This window comes from Acanthisitta chloris, unplaced genomic scaffold (assembly GCF_000695815.1).
Source record: "Acanthisitta chloris isolate BGI_N310 unplaced genomic scaffold, ASM69581v1 scaffold24784, whole genome shotgun sequence".
NCBI lineage: Eukaryota > Metazoa > Chordata > Aves > Passeriformes > Acanthisittidae > Acanthisitta > Acanthisitta chloris.
The window spans coordinates 12,615-35,071 of NW_008670194.1; the positions used below are offsets into that span (position 1 = coordinate 12,615).

Consider the following 22,457-nt stretch of genomic DNA (forward strand, 5'->3'; position numbering starts at 1 on the left):
GAGCGCTGATGCTATGTAAATGTGTACTGTATAATTAAACCCATGAAGAAGTAAAATTTTGTATTCAACCTCTTTTTAGGAAAGCCTATTCTGAAACATGTATGACATTTTTAAAAGGCTGTTGAAATATTTAGCTACTGTATCTCCTAGAATTGCAGAGTTTTCTGTTTAAGTTTAGGAATAGCAGCAGAGTACACAAAATGCTATAAAGAAATGGTTGTCCTGTCTTGAAATATGCCAATTTTGTAATGTTTTATTTGTTTGACAAACAGGTACACACAAAGTTCCACTGCAGGCAAGCCCACGCTTCAGGCACTGACACTTCATGCTTGACATTTTCCTATGATGGTACTGTCCTTGCCAGCCGGGGAGGTAGGTGATGATGTGTTGAATGTAAGAAGCTTTACTTTAGTAAGTGAAATGGTTCATTAAACAAGCCACGTAAATCATATCGTTGTTAAATGTAGTTGTTTATGCTGGAGATAAGATAGTGAAATCAGATACTTGTGATTCAAATCTGAAGTGTTTCACAATTTAGTACTTTGATTTGATACACTATGCAATACTGTGTTCCTGAAAATGCATTGTACAGCAATTAAGAAATTTTTAAAGAGAACTTTGCCGATTATATTACACAGTTCCTGATCTGTCACCTTGTCTAGCATGAATAATACACTAAAAGGAAAGTATTAGCTTAGTTAAAAGTAAAATGCATCCAGTTTTGTTGCTCAGTTCTTTCTGGGAAGGTTACTGCCTCTCTATAACAGTATCTTTGTTCTGAATTTATGAATTCCTCATGCAGCTTTCTTGGGCAACATCCTTTTCTGTCCTAATTTCTGTCTAATCTATATTACAAACATTAAAAGTCATTGACTGGAACTGACTGGCCAAGGTGTACTTGAATGGCAAAAAAATGTGAAATGTCTACAGGACTGGGGAAAAAGGCTTGTGTTTTAAACTTTGATGGAACTTTAATAAGTGAATCTTAGATAACAAGTCTTGAGAAGGCAAAGATGTATTTGAGAACTCATTCACTTCATTGTTGGGATAGTATGGTGTCTGTTGAAGACAACTTTTCATGCACAGATTTGTCTACCCAGTATTTTGCAGGCAGGTGCAAGCATACAATCCAAGCTGTCTGGATGGAAACCAGCTGTAACCAGAAGCTCTGTGCATGCATTAGCATGGCCTCAAGGCCAAATAAACAGGCCTAGGGAGAGGCAGTATACATTAATGTCGGCTAACATTGTGCCTAACATATGTATAGGACATCTGGTCAGTATGGTACATAGACAGAATGAGGTTACACATACAAAATACCAGGATAGAGGTATTCATAGATGGCAAAAGCTCTGAAGCAGGAATTGTGCTGCCTAGTCAGGGGCTGTAGTTTTCAACTGCGTTATGTCCTCCCTGTCTCCCTGTCCCTGATGGGTAGAGTGACACCAGTGGATATCAGTACAGTGATAGACAAGTGCTATTGGGTGCTGACTCACTGTTTCTTTGCGTGTCTTGCCACGTTTCCAAGATGCCAAACATTATGTTCCCCAGAACACACCTTTCAGAGTAAGGTGATGGGAGTCTTGTTCTCGACAGCCCTAGGCGTACACACACTAATGGCACTTGAATTGTTTCTTAATTGTTGTTCAGGCATCTGGATCCAGAGCTCTACTGCCTCTCTGCCCTTCATTAATGGGTTCAAAGTGGTTGAGGCAGAAACTCTCGACCTTGCTGGTCCTTAGTGAACCAGACTCTTACCATGTGTGAACCTTCTCCTGCTTGGAAAGTATGTGAATTGTGTATTTCCATTCTGCACTAAGCAGAATGCTGCATCTGTCTGCCAGTGGTGTTGCCCCTGAAAAATTCACACAGACATACTTTATGAAATTTAAGGATGAACCTCAGTCTGCTTTTAAATATGACAGCAAACAAGGTTAATAGTTATGTGAGGAGTATTCACTAGTGCTGTCTAGAAACCTCCATTTGTGTAAATTCTCTTCTGTTTCACGTTTATGAATATAGATCACATAAATGACCTTTGCTTATTTTTATTGCATGTAGCACTTTTGGCTGCCTGCTGTTCCTCATCTGTCTCCCATTTTTGTGTCGTGTTAAACAGACTTTGATTTACTTGTGTTTTATCTACCATACTCTGCCCTAAGCTGTATAAAATGTTGATTGATTGTTTGCAGAATGTAAGACTGCACAGAAATTTGGCCACTCAGTGTGGATAGAAGTGCTACCTTTGTCTAGTGTATTAAAAAAAAAAAGCTCTGTGTGCACTGTGCTAGAGAATAAGGATTCATACCTTATTTTGACTTGTTTGGTTAGTGCTTTAATATGAGTATTGCTTTGGATCTGTACCAACAAAAGCAGATGTGGATCCAGCATTCATAGATTAACACACCTGCCAAGTGCTGAGGATCAAAGGGAGGATAGTTGTTTGGGGCATGGGAACTTTCATTGAAAGCCTGATGAACTTTCCTGCATCTGATGTAGATTCTGTATTGGATATTAGAGAGATGAGGCATGGCTCAGCTGCAGGCACAAGGGAAAATGAAAACCTAAGGAGGTGCTTATGAAGGTTTCCAGTCTTATTCTTGTTGGGTATTAGGTAGTAACTTGACAGAAACTTAAGAACGTGATATTTTTACATGCTTGAAACCATGAAGGATAGTATTTGGGGAACATTTTCTTTGTTTAGCGGGGAAGGGGTAAGCATTAGGATTGGACTTGGGGTCCTATTGTAAAAATTTAAAATTTACTAAAAACTTTTTTTTGACTCCTGGTATGTACAGAATATATGGAGTTAGTTTTTGTAATGATGTGAGTCAATGACTTCTTGAATTCCATGAACCTCATGAGGGCTTTTAGTTTGATGGTTCAGTGTATTCTTTGTGGTATGAACAGTGTGTAGACTCCCTGTCATCTTAGTCAGTAAACTTGGATGGTAAAAATAAATTCATCAGTTAAACCCAGGAAAAAAATATTCAAATCTAAACCATCAGATAGCTTATGTGGATATATGCTTTCATTTGAGCTCAAAACATTTTTTGGTGTTTCCTTTTAATTTTGGTTTGGTTTTGGGTTTGTGTGTTTGGGGTTTTTTCTATTTTAGTTGTGTTTCTTGTTTTACAATGTTCTCAAGGAAAAGTGAAATGTTTAATTTTGAAGTTGATTTGAAAAGTAGAAACACCTTGAGTACGGTTTCCTGTATAGTCAAGGATTATGCAGCAGCATGTATAGTGACTTTCTGTTTTGTGTAGAGTAATAATACATTGCTTTTTATCATAAATACAAACATTAGCATTTTAAAAATCAAATGGGTTTAGGTCAAGTAATATTTCTCAGGAGCTGAACCCTAGTGTTCTTTCCTACCATGCTGAAAATCCAGTCATTAGCTTTAATAGGCATAGTCAACTATTTGTAGCACTTGGAGCTGAAATGACTTTCTCAGTCTTCCAGTGTCCTTCTCTTCCATATGTTTAGAGAGGATGATGCACTTAAGTATTTGACCTAGCCTCCAAAGGTCAGTCTTTAGTTGCTGCAGTATGTCCTGCAGAACCAGTACAGAATGCAGAAGCACATACCTTGTTCTGTAAGGTGTCTCTCCACACATATATGGTGTAAGGCTTCACAGCAGTCTTGTTATGCTATGCCTTCCTATGCTAGAACTCTTTTTAAAATTCCCATTTCCTATATTTCTTTGCTTTCCTCAGTGATCTCTCTGAACAACTTCTGTCCTCAAACTTTGCCTTCAGTGCAGGACTCCATCATTTAAATAGTGCTGCTGACTGTTTGGTGTGTGTTTCTCACAGCACTTTTGCTTCTTTTGGGCCCGTTTGTGTCCATGTGCCTGTCTTCTTGGTCAGTGTCTTCTGAAAAGAAAAAAAAATCAGATAAAATCTAGTATTAGTGCATTGGCCTTATTTTGACTCAAAGGCACTTACAAAATGCCTATCTTGATGCACCAAAGACTGTTTTTCCAGGATGTAATTGTTACTTCTTAATAAATCCAGTGCTCAATACCATTGGCATAACAGTGTCTGACCTGATTGTGTCAGACTTGAGCCTGTTTATTGGTATCCTCCTTATTAAAATGGCAAAAAATAGAGTTTGAATGCTACTAAAAATGCTATAAAAGCTTGAAATAATCCTGCCAGGCTTTGCAGAAGCTTGCCATCAATAAAATACACTGACTTATCTGAGTAGACTAATTTGAATGCTTCATGCTTAACTCCACAACTTCTGTTTATATGTTTTTGTTTAAGGGTAAGTATTTTTGTTCATGTATAAAGAAATTAAGAACAGATCAGTACTGTTACAGCTTCCTAAGAAGCTTCTTAAGCATCAATAGAAGGATGCTACTAGAAAAAATCCTTGCTGTTGAGGAAAGTTAATAATCTGTTACCTTAGTGGCAGTAATTTCAACTCCAAATGCAAATTAGATTCAGGAACCAATATTGCATTTGCACACAGATAATTTTAATTAGAAAAAGTGAATTTGGGCAAATTCTTAATCATGTTAAGAGTTTCACAGGATTAGCCAAGTCATTCTACTGGCATTTCTCCCTTTCTAAATACTTAATCACCTATTTCTGCACAGTTTTAAGACAGCGTTGATTTGAAATCAAGCAGAACTTTGAGTCCTATTAGAGTCTTCTAATTTTTTTTAATGAGTACATTACATTTTCTTGTTAGCAGAAGAGCTATAGCTACATGTCTGACTGCATCCTCCAGCTAAACCCTGGCAGGACTGCAGCTCGAAGATCATGTCAAGGCTCATTCCAGTGGGAACAGAACAGCCTTGGCTGCTAGCCGTAGATCTGTCCCTATGCAGGAGATTTGCAAACTGGCCAAATGGTATTCTTTGCATACATTATAAAGTGCTGGTGCTTTAGATGTAGCATCTCACAGATAAGTGTTTTTTTTTAATTAGGGGTGGTAGGCAGAAGGAAGGGTTCATTTTACAAGATCAAATGCTTTGAAATGCTTGGGATAGAGTCTACTGAGAAACAATAGGAGAACAGATATTCCCAAAATAGGGACTCAGACATTTTTCTGTCTTGTCATTTTTCAGCTTCCCAATGAACAGAAATATACTCTGCTCTAGACATCATTTATTTAAGTTGTCCACTTCTTAAAAATATTTTGTAGTAAGGAGTTATCCTAGTCTTTTATATAAACGTACATGATGTACGAGGCCACACATTACAGCTTTCCCTGCAAAGGGCACTGCTGGCCTTGATTTCTTTTGTTACAGCATGTTACTTTTTAAAAAAACTTTTGATTTCCAAGGCCTCCTTTAAACTCTTGATCTCAAGGACTATGAATCCACAAAATACTTGTAGACAATCAAATTACTTCCCTGCAAGGTTGGTACTTCGGAAGGAAGCAGGTCTGTGAATTGCCAGTCACTTGCCTCCTTTTCCTCGTAGGTCAGGAATATTTTGTAACTTTTTGCCTAACATTAATCTCTGGATGTTTTCAAAGAATTGTTGTTTAAATGTCGTTTTCACCCTTGAAAGTGCCGAGGTGCTGATGTCAAATGCTAGATGCCTAGGTGCCCAAGGGAGGTGTTTCAAAGCTCAAATTCTGTAGCTCATCTCATGCTGGAAATATGTATCTCAGAAGGACAGTCAGAGGAGAGGTAGGTCTCTCAGAGAATAACTAACTAATCTCTTTACCCCCCCCCAACCCATTCTCACTTTGTTAATATGTCATAACTTTTTGAAAAGAGATAAACAGCCTGACTTTTACTGGTCTACAGTCACACCATGTTTATCAAACACAGATGAGAATTGCTATAAATGTCTTGCTGTAACCTTGGTTTTGGCTTTTATGGCCAAAGGTAATGTGGTGAAAAGGTTTCGTTATAGCAAGTGTTGTTTCACTTGCTTCCCTTCACCCCGTCCCCAGGGATTTCTGACTGATTCCAGGGCCTCTTCTCCATACTGAGATAGCAGTTTGTTGCTGTTTGCCCCCTAAAGAAAAGGGAAGACTTCATGCGCTTTCCATTCTCTGTGATTGCTTTTTCATGACAGGTAGAAACCACACAGAAAGGTTGTTTGGTTTTTGGTCTAGACCATTCATAATTACATTTTAATTTCTTTTGATATCTTAAGTATTAAGTTTGTTCCTAGTAGCAAAACACCAACACTCACAAACATAACAAAGAATAAATTAGTGATTGGGAATTCTGATTTCACTGTGCATAGTGGTTCTTGGTAGGAGAGATTATCATTATAGAGTTGAGACACTGAGAAGTTTCTGATATACTGCAGTGCAGCCAGTTGTACTTATTCTTGTATTCATAGTCATTTAGGGACAAGAAATCTCCAAGCTATTCCCATTCTGAATGCTTCTACTGTATCATTCTGTTCTCTTTCTGACTGATTTAGAGGATAAAATTTTCTGACATGCCTAAATTCTTGACTTTGTCTCTTTTGTTTCATAGGAGATGATACTTTAAAGATATGGGATATTAGACAATTTAAAAAGCCTCTTAATTCAGCAGACGGACTGCCCAGCTTCTTTCCAATGTAAGTACTCAAATTTATTACAACCAGTAGAAATACCAGGTTTTGTACTGAATGAGGCAGGATTCTCTATAGTTGTCAGTAGATCCAGAACTGTTCAGACTACACAGGGAAGATTCTGAAGTGTCAGTTGGCTATTTTAGGGATTCATGCTGCTGTAAAAAGATCTCATCATTTTTGTGATACTCATAGCTAGCTTTGCTTGTTTTATGCCATTTTACAGTCTCATATGTCTTATGTCTAATTAGATTAGCAACTTTTCGGAGGAAGTCTATTCATTGCCTTATGTTTGTGTAATGCAATATAGATGTAAACCTCATTCTTATTTGGTCTGTGATTAATAAAAAAAAGGGCTGGATGGAAAAGTAGACATAACATAAAGGCACATGGTATGAATTCAGGTTCTGGTGTGAAAAGCCCTGATGACTCTGTTCTTTGGTACTAAAATGCTTCTTTTACTGCACAGCTCTATGTATTTTTTTTAATATTTTTATTCGTATGACCTGCATTTCTGTATCTGTAAGACAGCCAAATTCAACTCTAAGGGCAGTTAATGATTTTGAAATAAGATCTTAGAAAGGCAAGTCATGGACACCTCAATCTTGACTGCAATTTGTAACACAGAGGAAAAGTAAACAGATAGATGTTTTTGGCCAATGTATAAACACACCACCATGCATCACTGAAGAATATATCATCAGCAAAAACAGATTTCATGGCTGATGATTTCTGCTTAATGTTGACAACCAGATTTGAAAGTACTTTTACGTTTTGTTTGTGTCTCATAGTGAAAATCTTACAAGACTTTTGAGTGGAGGAGAATTATGTTGGGAGGAGGATTTTTATCGAATGTGCTAGTTGTAATAATCCTCTGCACAGCTGTAATAACTATTGTAATAGATAACTATAACTGATGGCTATAGTAACTACATTAATAGATGCCTGATAACTATATTAATAGATGTGTCTGTTATGATAGTAATAGATGACAGCTGACAAAAGATTTTTCAATGTTTTGCCTCAAAAGGATTAACAAAGTGAAAGGATTATTTTTGAGGAGTGCAATTTATCTGTAAGTTCTCTGTACTTTAATTATTTATTTGCCCTGTGTGATGTTTTGTTTTCTTCAACAGGACGGATTGTTGTTTCAGCCCAGATGATAAAATACTTGTCACAGGCACCTCTGTTAAGAAAGGTGGTGGCAGTGGGAAGCTTTTTTTCTTTTATCGTGAGACATTCCAGAAGTTGTATGAGATAGAAGTTACAGATGCGGTAAGTGGTTTAATTTTCTTTTGTCATCTTTTCAAAATATGAATGAAATTAATACTCATATGATTTTTTCCCCCTTATACAGGTAATTATCTCCTAACACTTGCAATTTTTCTACTCCATGATTAAGAGACAGAGGTAGAGTAACCTGAATTGGTGCTATTCTCATTTCAGTTAAAAAGAAGAAAGAAAATCCTAGGACAGAGTGTTTAAACAGTAGGAGATTCATGCTTTGGTGTACCATAGCATTTCTCAAGGATCTCTGTGAACCCTTCTGGATCTGTGAAGTGAGGCACAAGCCCTCAAATACTTAAATATTTATGTTGTACACTCCACCTGTCATCATTATGAAATGCTTTATTGTGACAAAACTCCTGGTTGTCCCTGAGACTGGATTTGTGGTTACTAGAGTTTATTTTGCTATGGACTCCAGCTTGTGTATATGCAAAAGGAAGGCATCATTAGGAATCTCTCCATCGAAAATACGATTTTTATCAGTAGTACAAAAAAAAAGAAAAAAAAATCCAGAAAAGATTTTTTTGCTAGAAGTTTCTCTCAGAACTGAGAGGTAAATTTCTGTTCTTCACTTCAAAATGCAAAAGAGACATTGAGCTGAGACCAACAGTAGGAAACAGTCATTAAGCAACTTCACTGGGGTCACTCACATAGTAAAATTTTAAGTATGTGTACAAGTCTCAGCAGGTTCATAATTTTATACTATAAATTTATATAGGTGCTGATATTTATATGGTACTTTTAAAGACTGTAGTAAATTAGTCTATAGAGTTTTAGCGCTGCTGGTTTTCTTCATTTGTGTTTATAAAATATAAGACTCTCATTCTTCTGCTTTGCATATAATGGAAATGAAAATAATGGAAATAATAGATGAAGAATCGACTTATAAATACTGATCTTATGACATAATTTTCAGTGAGTCAGCACTAATAATATCTGTACAGTCTGCCTAGCTTACAAGTTAAACACTACACATCTAATAAAAACACAGTTTAGCATATCAACCTAAATCTAAAATAAGGAAAATTGCTCTAAGTGGCATTACAAAATAAAAGTAGATTTTCTTTCAAGATTTTTCTACTATTTGTATCTTTTGGCTTTTCATTAGTGTTCATTTTTTGTACTTCTTAAATTGATGTGTTTGATGAAATATAAACACGGAAAGTCATGTTAAAAGCAAATGAATTTTCAAGAAGCTGGCTTTTGTGTTTTATAAGCAGTAAATGCTGTTTATTGGAAAGATCATTGGCCTGTAAATTGGTAGATTAATATCTTGACTGTAGTTTATCAAAGCATTTTTTCAGCAGTGCAGTAGTTGTTTGCTTTCTATCAACTGCGTTCCTAGTTTCCATTTCTTCCTTGTACTCAAAATTGCAGATAGTGTTTAGCGTTAGTGTAATTAAAGATAAACACATAGTGTTGTCTAAGACTTCAGTTTCTTTTCTGCAACTAAGTATTGTACTTCTTTATATTTTGCATGTTATCTAGTGCTGAAATACATATTTTTAATCTTTCTGTTGAGATGAAGTTACTCTGTGCCAATATACGTGGTAAAAGCACAAATACACCAGTATCTGTCTGTGCAAAGAGCTTGATCTGCATTCATTCCTAAATAAAATAATTTCAGTGATTTCAGTTGGATTTAGTCCAAATTGCTAAAGAAAAAAGGCATCTTTAGTAATTTATTTCAAATGTAAAATGAAAATAATAAGACTTCTTGAGGGCAGTTCAGTACATTCTACGAATTTAGTAGTAGAATGTGTATAATCAGAATAAGACAAAATCTACTGTGAAGAAAAAATATAAGCTATTAATGTGTTACTTTTTTTAATTTCACAAGGATTTTTTAAAGGAAATGCCAGTAAGCTTAGAAAATTGAAAAACAGTTAAGAGCAGTAAACATTATCTTAAACCTCCTTGGTAAATAGCCAGTGAAATTGGCCTATGAATGAACCTAGTGGGTAATGAGAAAATATTTAATGGGAATGTTTGACCAAAGCTGTGTCTGGCATTCCTTTCCATCATACCACACAAACCTTTTTTCACCTTTTCTTTCAAGTTTTCATGGGAAAATCTATTACTGTTTCAGAGCTGCTGGAGTGAAACTTTGTGCTTTTACTAATGGACTAACAGTCTGATTAGACTCTGCTGTGGTGTCTGGGTACAGAATATTAATTTGTTTTTCCTCTCTTGTATTAGTTGGATTTGGTTTTTCCTTAGCCACAATCTGTGACTAAACACATATGTTGTTATTCCCACTGCTGAATACCATCCCACCATGTAGGCATTGGAACTTCTGTAGCATTCAGGCTTTTTAGATTACTAGAAATACTTTCTGAAGAAAAACTAGATAGATGTCAGAAGAGGTGCAGACCATGGGCTTTGTCTCTGGCCAGTTGCAGGAGGAGGTGTGACAGAAAAAACACAATATGGTGCTTCTCTGACTATCTTTTCTGCCTCTGGTGATTGGTGTCTTAGAGATATCCTGATGCAGACCTAAGTATTTTACACTCATCAGCTCTCAGTGAATTTTTCTTTCATGAGTTTGTCGAGGAGTGAAATCACTTGTGTTGCAGGTTACTGGCAGGGTCATTCACTTACTGCAGATTAGATCGAAATTCAGAGGTGGGAGGTCCTGCCTCTACATGCAGTACCTCAGCCTTAATCTGGCTCAGTGCATACAGCTGTGACTGGGAATTACGAGGGCTTTGTACTGCAACAGTGGTTATGTATGCTGAACTGTACAGCATTCCTCTCTTTTTAACTGAACTTGAGAAAAATCCTGTTATGCATGGATTTTTCCATAGTTTTTCTGCCTCTTTTTATTCTGTCCTGACAGTATTATCTGTGAATGGTTCTTTCACTCTGATCTCAAATGTTCACAAGAAAATACCTGTATTAATGTTTCTCAACTCGAGCATTGGAAGCTTTTTAAATCTGAAAGACCTATAATTGTATGCAGAATGTTTCTTCACAACATTTAGTTGGATGAAGAGACTTAAATGGATGTCAGGAAATAATACTACCAGAACATGAGGCTACCAATTGTATGTCCAGAAACTCAGAGGCCATTTCCCTTTCTTTTCCTCAGGTAGTATGACAAGCAGGGAGACCTGTAGCTGCTTTGCAACGATGTCTCATCTTTTGGGATGTCTGTAACTACACTCTGGAAGGGAAGAGAGATTACATTGCCAGATGAAAATCAGGAAGGGTTTATTCCTGATTCTTGGTTTAGTTATGCAAGTATGAGATCTTCATGGGAACCAGTTAAAAATACCTAGTATATGGGAAACAGAGTTAGGTACACAGCATTTCCCCCTATGTCAGTTTAATTTAAAATAGCTGTGGATAGCCACTTGAATCGCTCTCACATGTCTGTCATTCATTTGGCTCGTTCCAACAGATCACCCAGTAGTTATCCTTATTACAGACAAGATTGATTTTGGCAACAGTAGAACAGTCATTTTCCCCATATGGAAAGGAGAAGTATTACACCCTGTTACTGCCAAGCAAGAGTGGGCACTGAAAAAGAAAAAAAGAAAGTTGTACAGCTACAGAAATTGCTGGGTTTAATGAAAATTTAAGTAATAATTTAAAAATAAGCCAGGATGATGAGTTTGTGTACATTGTAAAATGAGATGTGCAAGATTTTAAAATATCCTTCAGGTTTTTGTAGATAAGCAACAATCCAAAAACATAGATTTATGGTTGTTTTGGGAAACCTATTTCTGTTAGGAGGATTCTTCAATATTTTCTTAGTTTCTCAAATATAAGCAAAAGTTAAATTATTAAATACTTCTGAAAATACCTCTAAGGGATGTTTCAGGAAGGTCTTCTGAGACAAGCTATAAATAAAACTTCTTTTTAGATGAAAGAGTGAAAAGGAAAGAAGGAATAAGGAACATGAATCTTCCAGCATCCTTTATGCACAGTTGGTATAGGATTGCAGTATTTCTTTCCTTGACCTCAAATAATAACCATTTGGTATTTATAAGGTGCAGTAATGTAGTAAAGGGCTTTTCCACTGTGGCCCATTTCACTAAGATTTAAAGCTTTTGCATTTAAGAAAAATAAATTCTTTTAACTTCTGGAAGAGATCATTGTGGTACTTCTGGGGTTTTTTTAAAGCCATTTGTTGTGTTTAAAAGGAAAATCCATATTATTCACAATAAGGAATTAAATACAATATTTAAAGTCCAGTAAATATTTGTGCTTATGAAAGTTTTTTAAAAAAAATCTAGTATAAGGGCAAATCATGAGAATGTGTTTTCTCTTATAGTGTGGTAACTTGTCGATTTTTATTCTCTGCTTTCATACATGTAAGGACAATGTGGTCCTTCCCTTTGTATATCCTGGAGCAGCATGTACTTTGTTTTAGGGGAGCTGTCACTAGAGGTTTGAGGTATGAGAGAGTAATAAACTGTGAGGCTTTTGTCCCTGTAATAGGGAGTGAGGGTGTATGTGAAGCCTGTCTGCCTTAGTTTTGTGATATACGGTGGTGAAAGTGTAGCAGTAATTTTAAGAGACCAGGTGTTTGAAAGTGCCCTTCATTGTAATTACAAAGAAGTTTGCCACCTTGATCAAGTTACTGTTTTATTCATCAAAAGAGGAAAGTATTGTTCAGTGGTTCAATGCACTCATAAGATTGTATTTTATAGCTGTGCCTTGAAAGGTAAGTGATACAGAATTATTATCCATAATTTCTGTATTGAGATCCTGCTTTAAATCACTGGCCTCTGAAAGTGTTTTTAGGATATTTCTGGTTTCTACACAGAGAACTGTATATTTTATCTGTTTCTAGTCCCTTTTCTATTGAATGTTTCCACACATTTTCTAAGTCATGTTTCACAAGGGAAAAGCATTAGTGTTCTTTCCTCCACTACTGTATTCTCATGAGTATTTTAAATCTAATGATAGCAGGTCACTGCATTCTAGATACTCCCTAACCTCCCACCTTATTTATTGTAGTTGGCTCTTTTCCTTGGAAGAGCTCCAGTGGATTCTCAAACCTGAAGATTTTTGCAATTGGGGTTTAAAGTAGCTTTTAAATATAACATTAGTATATTTTTTTATTGTATGAGCAGCCTTTTTTTAAATCCAAGTGCATAGTACAACATGTAAGTGTTAGCCATCTCTTCGCTCGAAAGAACAAACAAGGTGGAAACAAACTGGTAGCATTTGTTATTCAGCTTGGCAGACATTTGGAAATCTGTTATTCAATTTAGGTTTTTTAATTAAAAATGCAGCAGTTTTATAAGAGTTACACAGTTTTATCTGCCCCCCACCCTTCTGGCAGTGAGTGCTTCCAGGAGGCAGATCAGCCTTTTCCAGGTAGAGCACCATGACAAGCCAACTTGATGCCTTTTGTATCACCACTGTGCTGTAAGACACTACTGAAAAGAGATTACAGAGTGTGCAGTGGGAATTAATGTTGTCTCTGAGCAGCATTGTCTTCCTATGATTCTTAAGGAGAAACTTCTGTTACTCTTGGAGGGTAGAAGACAGTTAATATAGCTGATATTTCATGCAGATCACCTGCAGCGAAATCAAGGTTTCTGTAGGAGAAGGAAAGATCTATATAGAAGCATTTCCTTACTATGCTAACTTTATTGATTGATTTTGCTTTTCTATTCTGCATTTCAACCACCATTATCAATGATCTTTGATTGTTGTGTAGAAATTGAGGTATTTCAGCAGGTAAGGTTTCCATTAGCTTAATATTAGAATATTGAGTTTCTGATTATTTTTTTGTGTGTGTTTTAAGGTTTCCTTAAAATTCTGGTTGTATGGAGTTGGAGAGAAAATATGTGTACATTTTGGGGAAAAATATGTTGAAACATTTGCTTAAAACTCTTTCAGGCTTGTTTCTGAACTTTACAGAGTATGAGGGCATGAGAGGGAGCAAGTAAGTGTTTACTTTTAAAGCTTTGAGATCTTGAAGACAGACAGGAGTCACTCTACTTGTCTGTAAGTTAGAACATGAATGGTGCTTTCCTGCAGCTCAGCATGAGATTTTTAGTATATTCTGAGGCATTTTAATCTCTTTTCACAAGTATGGTATATGCATTCTTGGTGGGATGTATTTCATAAAAAGTGGCAGAGAAGTTTCTGTCCATGAAAACTATGAGCCACTTAAAACACATCCATGAACATTTGTTCAAAGATTAGATTTGTATTCACTGTACGGCAGTCTAAATATGTGAAGTTTCTAAATGGTTCCATGCCTTCATTTTAAAATGGAAAACCTTGAAAGCCCCTGTTTTAATATGTTTCCTAATTACAGAAGTTGTTTAAAAGTAGTGGTAACCAAACAGGGATGGGGAACAATTGTTTAAAGATCTTGTGGTAGTGGGAAGGTGTCTTCAGGTCTTAGCATCTCAGTATTTGCGTGTTTTGTTTAAAGAAAGAAAAATTCTATGAAATAAATGTGAGTTTTTTTCTGAAATAACTTTGTACATTCCCTTCTCTTCTGGGAAGACATCACTAAAGTGAGAAGGACTTGATGTTGTGGAAGTTCCAGAACTGTAGAATATTAAGCTGAAAAGCACACTGAGTTGTGATCCCTCAATCCAGCACACATTTGAAATTGCTTACCCCTCTCCAATGTCAACTAATACAACTATAGCCTTAGGTAACAGATAATGTTAATTTGGAAAGTAATTGCTCTTTCTTACAGGTTTTCTAAGCAGTATTGCTTACTTACATTCTAAGCTCCTGCATGTTTAAAAGTACTGCATTGCTCAAGCAGTTTTTCATCATGAATATGTAGGAGTTTTACAGGAGAGAAGACAGAATAGATATGCTAAATAAACTAATTGCACATATACTTGCACTGATTTTGACAGATTGGCGTTTGTCTTTTTTTTTCAGAAATACTGAAATTTGCAAAGTTTACTGTTAAGATAAATATTCAGTTCAGTCAGAAAAGCTCCATTTAGCCACTGCTGTGGTGACCTGTCCTTACGGAGTCCACAGCCGTGGTCAGAATGTCATTTTACATGTTTGCTGTCTTCCCCGCTGACATGCTGCTTATCTGAATGTCTGGGCAGCCAAATGCAGCAAATCTAGGCAGTGCTGTTCAAACAGAGCCCATCACATACCGTCATGGCCACTGAAGCAAAGCTTACACATAGGAAAAGAGAAAAGGTTTGTTTAAGTTTTTCTTATCCTAACCAAAAATATTTTCCTAGAGCAGCAGCTCTTGCTTTCACTTTTTCGTTGTATAGCTTCAGAACAGGTTCTAAGGAATTATTTACTAGATTGTCAGTTAAGAAAGGGCTAAGCAGTAAGGGCGAACATAGATCTGTTTCTGTTTTATCCCTATTCAGTTTTTAAGTTTCTCCAGAGCTAGACCTGGTCTTTGAAGCTAAGATTTTAAAGATTTGTTAGACAGTGTTAGAAGTTTGTATCTACTGTATTGTTTCTGCATTTGGAGTATTGAATATGGCTTCCAGGATCCTTTATCCTTGAACTGGAGAGTTTTGTATAAGTAGCACAACATGCTGTAATGTAGATCCCTATTAGTTTTCTATTTTTCTTATATGGTTATTTTGGCCACAGTAGGCTGTAGGGATTCACCTGACCAAATATAGATGTCTACAGCTGATCCAGTCACCCTAGGCTCCTTTTCTAATCAACAGAGAAAAATAAACACATCCAGACTGTGATTTTATCTCATCCTAAAATAGGTCTCTAAAATAGGTTAGATAAAGGGCACTGTAAAATGCTTATTCCTCTCCTTTAGCTATGAAGGGGGGAGGGAAGTTTGTAGACATTTGAAGAATAGAACTCTAAAGATTAGAGGTGTAGACATCTTAAGTTTGATGAGACAAGTCCCACCTAAGCTCTTCGCTTTGCTCTATTGGTGTTTATTGAATTCTGGTGAAGCACTAGTACATTTCATCTCTTGTATCCTGACCTTGCCAATAGCAAAGTATGAGATAATAAGTTACTCTTGCACTCCTTTCTATTGATTTAATGATTTATGACTGTAGGCAATTTACAGGAGAAAAGCCTGCCATTTATGAAAGAATTGTGCTAGCTGAGAGCCTACGCTCTCGTACTTGCACCTGATTTCCAAACAACTGTCAAAACATCAGCAACTTCACCTTGGAATGAAAGAACTTTATCTAAATTGTAACCAACTCTTTTTTTTAAATCCATGGAAACATCACGTGAAGGAAACATCAAACACCCATGAATTCTTGCTTCAGTAGTTAGACATGTATGAAAGCCAAGGATTAGCATGTTTCCTTCCCATTTTCAGTATTTATCTGGAATTAACAGTATTTTTTTCTGGTGGTTGTTTGCAAGATCACTTTTGCTGTTTCCAGTTTCCAGGTAAATGTAAGCTGCACACTCACCACAGGGACTGTAGGAATATTAGCTATATTCAGCGTCATTCAGTAGAAATTTCCCACCCTCTCAGGGTAGTTTTATGTAGGGATGGAAGTAGACAGATGCAATCTGCAAGGCAGATTTGTTTGTCTGTACTTTCATGTAAATAGTTTTTATTAATAGCCATGGGAGCAGACAATAGTTTACTGAACTTAGCCTAGAAGGCTGATAGCTGCAGTTAACTGAATAGCCATTTCTGGCATTTTGGAGCAAATGTATAAGCAAGTTGAGAGTCAAGAACAATCAGAGAAGTGTGAAAGTCTGAACCTGAAGTGAAAAGATGGAAAAATGTAAAATGTTTATTCCAACAATGCCTCACTGACATGGAAGCATGTTTTTTTTTCACCTTCTCTGCATGGCTGGAGGTGCTTTACTAATGACCTTGAAAAAGTTGCTACATTACCATACATTATCTGAAAATACACTTTACATGAAATGTTCATTTTCAAAGACAACTGCATGGTACTTAACCTTAAAACTTAACTGCCTTTAGGGACAAGGGGTTGTTTCCAAAGAAAACAGTGCCTGATTGAAAAGCAGTAAGACCTCTTGAAGGAGGGACAAGAAATTAAAACATCACTGTAAAATATGGGCCCTCTAATTTACTTTTTATTTTGCAGTAGCAAAGGAAAGAATATAGTATCTTTGACCTAAGTGCTATAGAAGTGTATGGTGGTTCGTATTTGTGTCAAAAAATAAGAAAGTTCATGGAATTTTTTTGAAAACAGTGAAACTTGATATCGTGTCAGTCTTGCGGCAAATTATGACTGCCATGTGCATACACACATACATATCTGTTTAATAAAATTTTGCTAACAAAAGACTAGCTATTATCTTGGGGCTGGAATACATATAAAAGTAGTTACATTTTGTTGGATATCAGCCAAAGTTTCAACAAATTCACAAAGTAAGAGGTTAATGCTTTTGTGCAGCATCAGACATGTAAAATGTTAGCGTAGGAATACAAGAAGGCAGTGATGGAGAGAAGCCTGAATCTTCCCTAACTCTCTTGTAGCAGAGTGAAAGAGTATAGAGGTGAATAATACTTCCCAGAGACATTCTTTATATATGCTCTTGTTATTTTGTTATGTAACAGGGAACCTCCCATTTTGGTAGATTTGAAAGATACTACTGAGATTAAGTGACTGCTGATGCTCTGGAATATTGCAGAAAAATATTAAGGCCTGAGAACTAACTTTTAATGTGAAGGCTATATATATTATAATATTTAGGAACTAGGAATACTTGCTGCATCAGGTCAAGTGTTTCTCTTTATATGCTTTATCTGTGTTTTCCATGGTACATCCCCTCTGAAACTTCTCACAATCTGCTGGTCCCTCTTCCCAGTGTGAAACATCTCTAACCTTGCATAGTCCCTCTTACTAGAAATTATTAACCTTTCCTTTCGTTCTTGCCTTCAAACTGTACTGACTCCTCTGAGACTGCTCTTCCCATCCTGGGTCAGCTCTATCCACACTGTAAAACGGAATGTTTTCACCAGGAACGTGGGCCAGGGAACTGAGTTTTGCCTCTGCAGCTGCAGTCTTGAACCATCTTTATAATCAAAGATCCAGGAGAATTCTTTCAGTCCTTGACATCAGTCTGCAGCTTTATGACCTTACCAGCTTCATGGTTTCATCTTAGGGGGGTAAATTTTCCATTCCTATGCCACAAATCATTTTAATCTTTTCTTGCTGACCTTGTAAAATGCCCTCTCTGCATTGTTTACTCCTGTCAGGGTGTTGCCCAAGTGCTCTGGACAGTTTCAGTTGAGGTAATTAGCTTTTAGTTGCTGAGAAATCTGCTTCAGTTATTCTTCACTTTGCCTGTTAAACACACGGATGTATTTCTAGGCAAGAATAAATGTCCCATTCTGTGTTAGAGAAAATTATGTTCCAAGCTTCATTTTCTCATTTGGAGACACTGCTGCTAACTCACATCAAAGCACTGTTACATTCGTAGTACCAACAAAGCTGTGTGTGTAGTTGCTTAGTGAGCTAACTCAGATAGAGAATAACCTAACAGAAAAACTATTTGGTGTAGTTTACTATTTATGATACAAAGGGAAGCACACAGGTGAGAACAGAGTGTTAGAGGTGAGACTGTTAGAAACCATCCCCGACCTGTGCATGAGCCAGGACTAAACATCCCAGAAGTGCAGGTGGAATAGCACAGGGGAGGAGAGTGTTAGCATCACTTTTGCCTGCACCTTCCTATGTATTTGAGTTTTGCCACATTGAGATTACCACATGTTATTAAGCATTCAGCGTATTACAGGTTAAATTTTTTAGAACTGGAGTCTATTTTAAAAGAACTGAGAATCTGAAGTGAGTATAGTACTTAGTTTAAAGATTAAGAAAAATTATGTATTGTTCAAGTAATTAACACTTTTAAGAATTAATAGTATAACAGCTCTAAAAAATGGTAGGACTAGTTTCAAGAAAAATGAGTAACATGTTCTTATATTATTAGGCAGTTGTTTATGAAGATAAACATTTTCATCCAGATTGCAAAAAAAGATGTCTAAAATTGCTTAGATAATTTTTTAGTTGGCTTTCAGTTTGTCAGTATTACAAGACAGTCAAGTCACCTGAAAATAATTACAAAGGCCTACCATCAATAACACCCACTGAATCTTTTGTAATCTCTTTCACAGTGACAATGAAGAAGGTAAATTTGGAGTGTTTCTCTTTCTGTTAACATTTTTAATATTTTCCCTGCCTGACTTCACAAAAATATTTTCAAAATCTTTTCCCAGTATTTCCCAATGCAAGCTACTGTGTTTGTATATGCAATAGACATTGCCAAAGGACTTTTCAGATTGATTTCATTTGAAGAACTTAATGTTTTTGCTGCAGCAGAAGTACCAAAGAGTTTTTAAATCGTTACTAGTAATTGTCTTTTGTAATAGCCTTACAGTCACAAAGCTGATTTCATCAGTTCCATGAATAAAAGTATTTTCAGGATTTTTATGACAGGCTTTCAGGACTTCGTGCTCCAAAGGTGTAGTGTCTCAGACATCCAGCCATTACAGAAATATTCTTTTTCCAAATGTTGAAAGTGTTTGTGATGATACATTTTGCATTTTATTATTCTTAATTGTTATAAGACATTATTTTCCATTTGCAAAGCTGAGCTATGATGTGGAATTCTATTGTTTTCAGAATCTACATAGGTTTGTCTGCTTTAAGCTTTAAATGTTAAATGAACCAGGATAAGTCATTCTGTATTGAATGTTTGAATCTAAAATGTGTTAACTGACAGGGATTTTGTTGTGCTGCTGTTTGTATTTCTTAGATTTGAAGCTGTCATCCATGGGCTTTCCTGACAACCAGTACTACAGTTAGTCAAGTCTTTTCTGCTAGGTTTCCATAAAGCAATATTAAGCAATTTAATTCCCTGCTCTTTTACCATCTTGACTGATGAAGGAGTGAAAGCTTTCAGTTTCGTATTAACTGCTGAGGCTATTGCTTCCAGCCTGAATTCCTATCTCAGAGGCAATTAAAACTGAAGTACCACCTTGTTTGTGTTGGGTTACATTGCAGGGCATGGCTTTAAAATGAAACAAGTAATTCTTAAAAAGTGGATGTAGAATGGCAAATACCTTTCCTATCTCAAAGTGGCACCAAAAAGCCCACAGGCATTTGCATCAGACCAGAGTGTTGCCAGCAGGTCAAAGATGCATCTCTACACAGCCTTGGTGAGACGTATCTGTAGTGCTGGGTCCAATTCTGATCTCCCAGTATAAGAGATAAGATTAACAAAGCGAGTACTGCATAGGTGATAAAAGGCTTGGCCTGTCTGGCACAGAAGGAAAGGGTGAGAGAGGCAGGATCTCTCAGCCTGGAGAAGAGGGCACTTTCTGGAGCTCTCATGAATAAACACTTGTAGGGGGACAGGAAGGTGAAGCAAGTAAAGCAAAGCTCCTTGGTGCAAGTGACAGGGTAAAAGGTAATGGGCCCAAAACTAATTACAGGAATGTACATTTAAACATATGAAAATGCTTTGCGGTTTGTGGATTGGTTTTTTTTATGGTGTGGCTGGTTGTAGACTGACATAGGTTGCCCAGAGAGTCTGTAGAATCTCCATCCTTGGAAATATTAAAAACCGAACTGTACGATACCCTGAGCTGTCTGTAGGAATTGGCCATGCTTGCAGCAGGATGGTTGAATCAGTCACCCCCGGAGCTGTCTTCCAACTGCATCCATTCTATAGCTGTGTAAAATTCAGTATCAGTAGGTGAGTATTCATCCCTTGGCATGGTATTCCATACCAAGGCAGGAAAACACTTCTTTTCCTGCAGTTAACACACTTATTTGCCTGGAGAGCTGGGAGGTAGGACCTTCTTTGAGTTGTAGTTTGATGTGTAGCATCTCCAGTGATGAAGATGTCTACCTGAGTTATTCTAAGTGTAAACAGTAGGGAAGTTAGAGGCAGCAAAGGATAAAGGCTCTTTAAGAATTAAGTATATTTGTATGATGAAGATTCTCCTTTACCTTTCCTTCCAATGTTAAGACCTAGTCTACAATGGTCCCTTTGTATAGCTGATGAGCATTTTTGCTTCTTTAGGATTATATGTTTGGGAATATTTATTAGGATATAGTTCAGGGATTCAGTATTTGTATATTATTAAAGTATTGTCAATTTCTAATATAATCTGAGAACTGCATGTGTAGTTTTTAGTATTTCTTATAAACTAGGCTTATATGCCAGTGGATTAATAAAATTATTTACATGTCCAGAGCTTGTGCTTGTTTAGTTTTTAACAAATTATATTCTGGCGACATTTTATGATTTCAGAAGATTTATAGAGCAACATTTAATGGCAGTTTCTTTTGCCTGCTATGGAGCACGTGCCATGGTGGTTTTAAGTGTGCTGTGCATGTTTGACAAGTTAGAAACTTAGCAAGGCCCATCAGTGCTGAGCCACACTGTCTCAGGCTTGTTTTTGTTGGCTGGTATCCACTACCATGCTATAAAATACATTTACTTGACAGTAGAAAGTGGAGAACCACATTAACTACAGAGTTTAAAAAGGCTGGCTAAACACATGCAATAAATATTATAAAAGAAAAGGCCACCCACCTTTGACCTTCAACTTGTTATTAGCTGTGGTGTTTCAGAGTTACTTTAGCATTTTGAGCATTACATAACAGTATGTAAGACTCTCTTACTTAAATCAAACAACTTACTAGCCACCCTGTGTTATGGCATGGATCATGGGCATAATTCATTATCAGAATTCTACTTTGTACTTCAGATTTGTCTCTAAAAATGTTCTCTAGTTGTCTTGTAACAAGCAATAAGGTTTATTTGTACCTGTGAGTAAATGGGAAGGTATAGTGTTGTATGTGTGTGTGTGCGTGTGTGTAGAAGGAGGATATTTTGCTGAGGAACCTTGTAAAGAGTGGTCATTTGATTCATTAAAATTCATCTCACTTGTTTTTTATCCTGGAAGAAGAACACAAAGCAGAAAAATAGCTCAGACTCATCCATTGTCTTGTGGTAAAATGAACCTCTGGTTCATGATGGCTGAATGGGCTTCAGAATTTTTTCAATATTTCTAATGTTATGTACCTCATAGCATTCAAAAAAGTGGATCTGGACCAAACCAGAAATAGTATGGAACATGAAATTGGAAGTGATTTAGGAGTGACTACAGCTGATACCTAACCATTATCTTTCAGGTCAGATGGCTCTTGTTTCCCAAGTTGTAGGGCTGTATTACAGCCTTAATTATATTTTAGCTTTGCTGCGTATCTCTTGTTAAGACATTATTGGCTCCCATTTTGTGAATTTCGTCTGCTGTATTGTGTGAAACAAAATAATTATGTATAGATACTTTAAGAATAGGTGGATGATAATGGTTGAATATTAATTCCCTTTGAAAAGAGTCTATTCCTGGCTTTTGAGGAAAGAGAAGTAGTAAGCTGGGGCAAGGGGAGATGGAGGGGGTCAAGGCTAGAAAAAGGAGCATTGTTCTGTGAAATACTAACAGGAGCATTCATCATGCTAGATCTGGATGCATTTATTGCATAAGTGGGGCAAAACAGCTTCAGCCTTGGACAATATCCCTTTAAAGAGTTACTATCTCTCGAAAATACTTTTCCACCCTGCCCTGTTAGTCAAATGCACATACAGGTTTTTGTGATGAGATGTGTTGTCCTTTGTGGTAGATTGTGCCTACTTTGGCTCTCTTGAGTCACAAGCTTGAGTCTTAGAGCTCCTGTGTTGTCC

The 22,457-nt window shown here is 36.6% G+C and overlaps 1 protein-coding gene across 1 annotated transcript in view; it reads left to right on the plus strand.

Annotated features, from left to right (window-relative positions):
* Positions 1-248: 248 nt before the first annotated feature.
* The window catches only part of LOC103801199 (WD repeat-containing protein 70-like), a 36,588-nt gene continuing 14,379 nt past the window's right edge, over positions 249-22,457 (plus strand). Inside the window, exons 1-3 of the mRNA XM_009073604.1 lie at positions 249-372; positions 6,458-6,542; positions 7,673-7,811. Coding sequence (XP_009071852.1) covers positions 249-372; positions 6,458-6,542; positions 7,673-7,811 — 348 coding nt within the window. The remainder of the gene's footprint in view (positions 373-6,457; positions 6,543-7,672; positions 7,812-22,457) is intronic.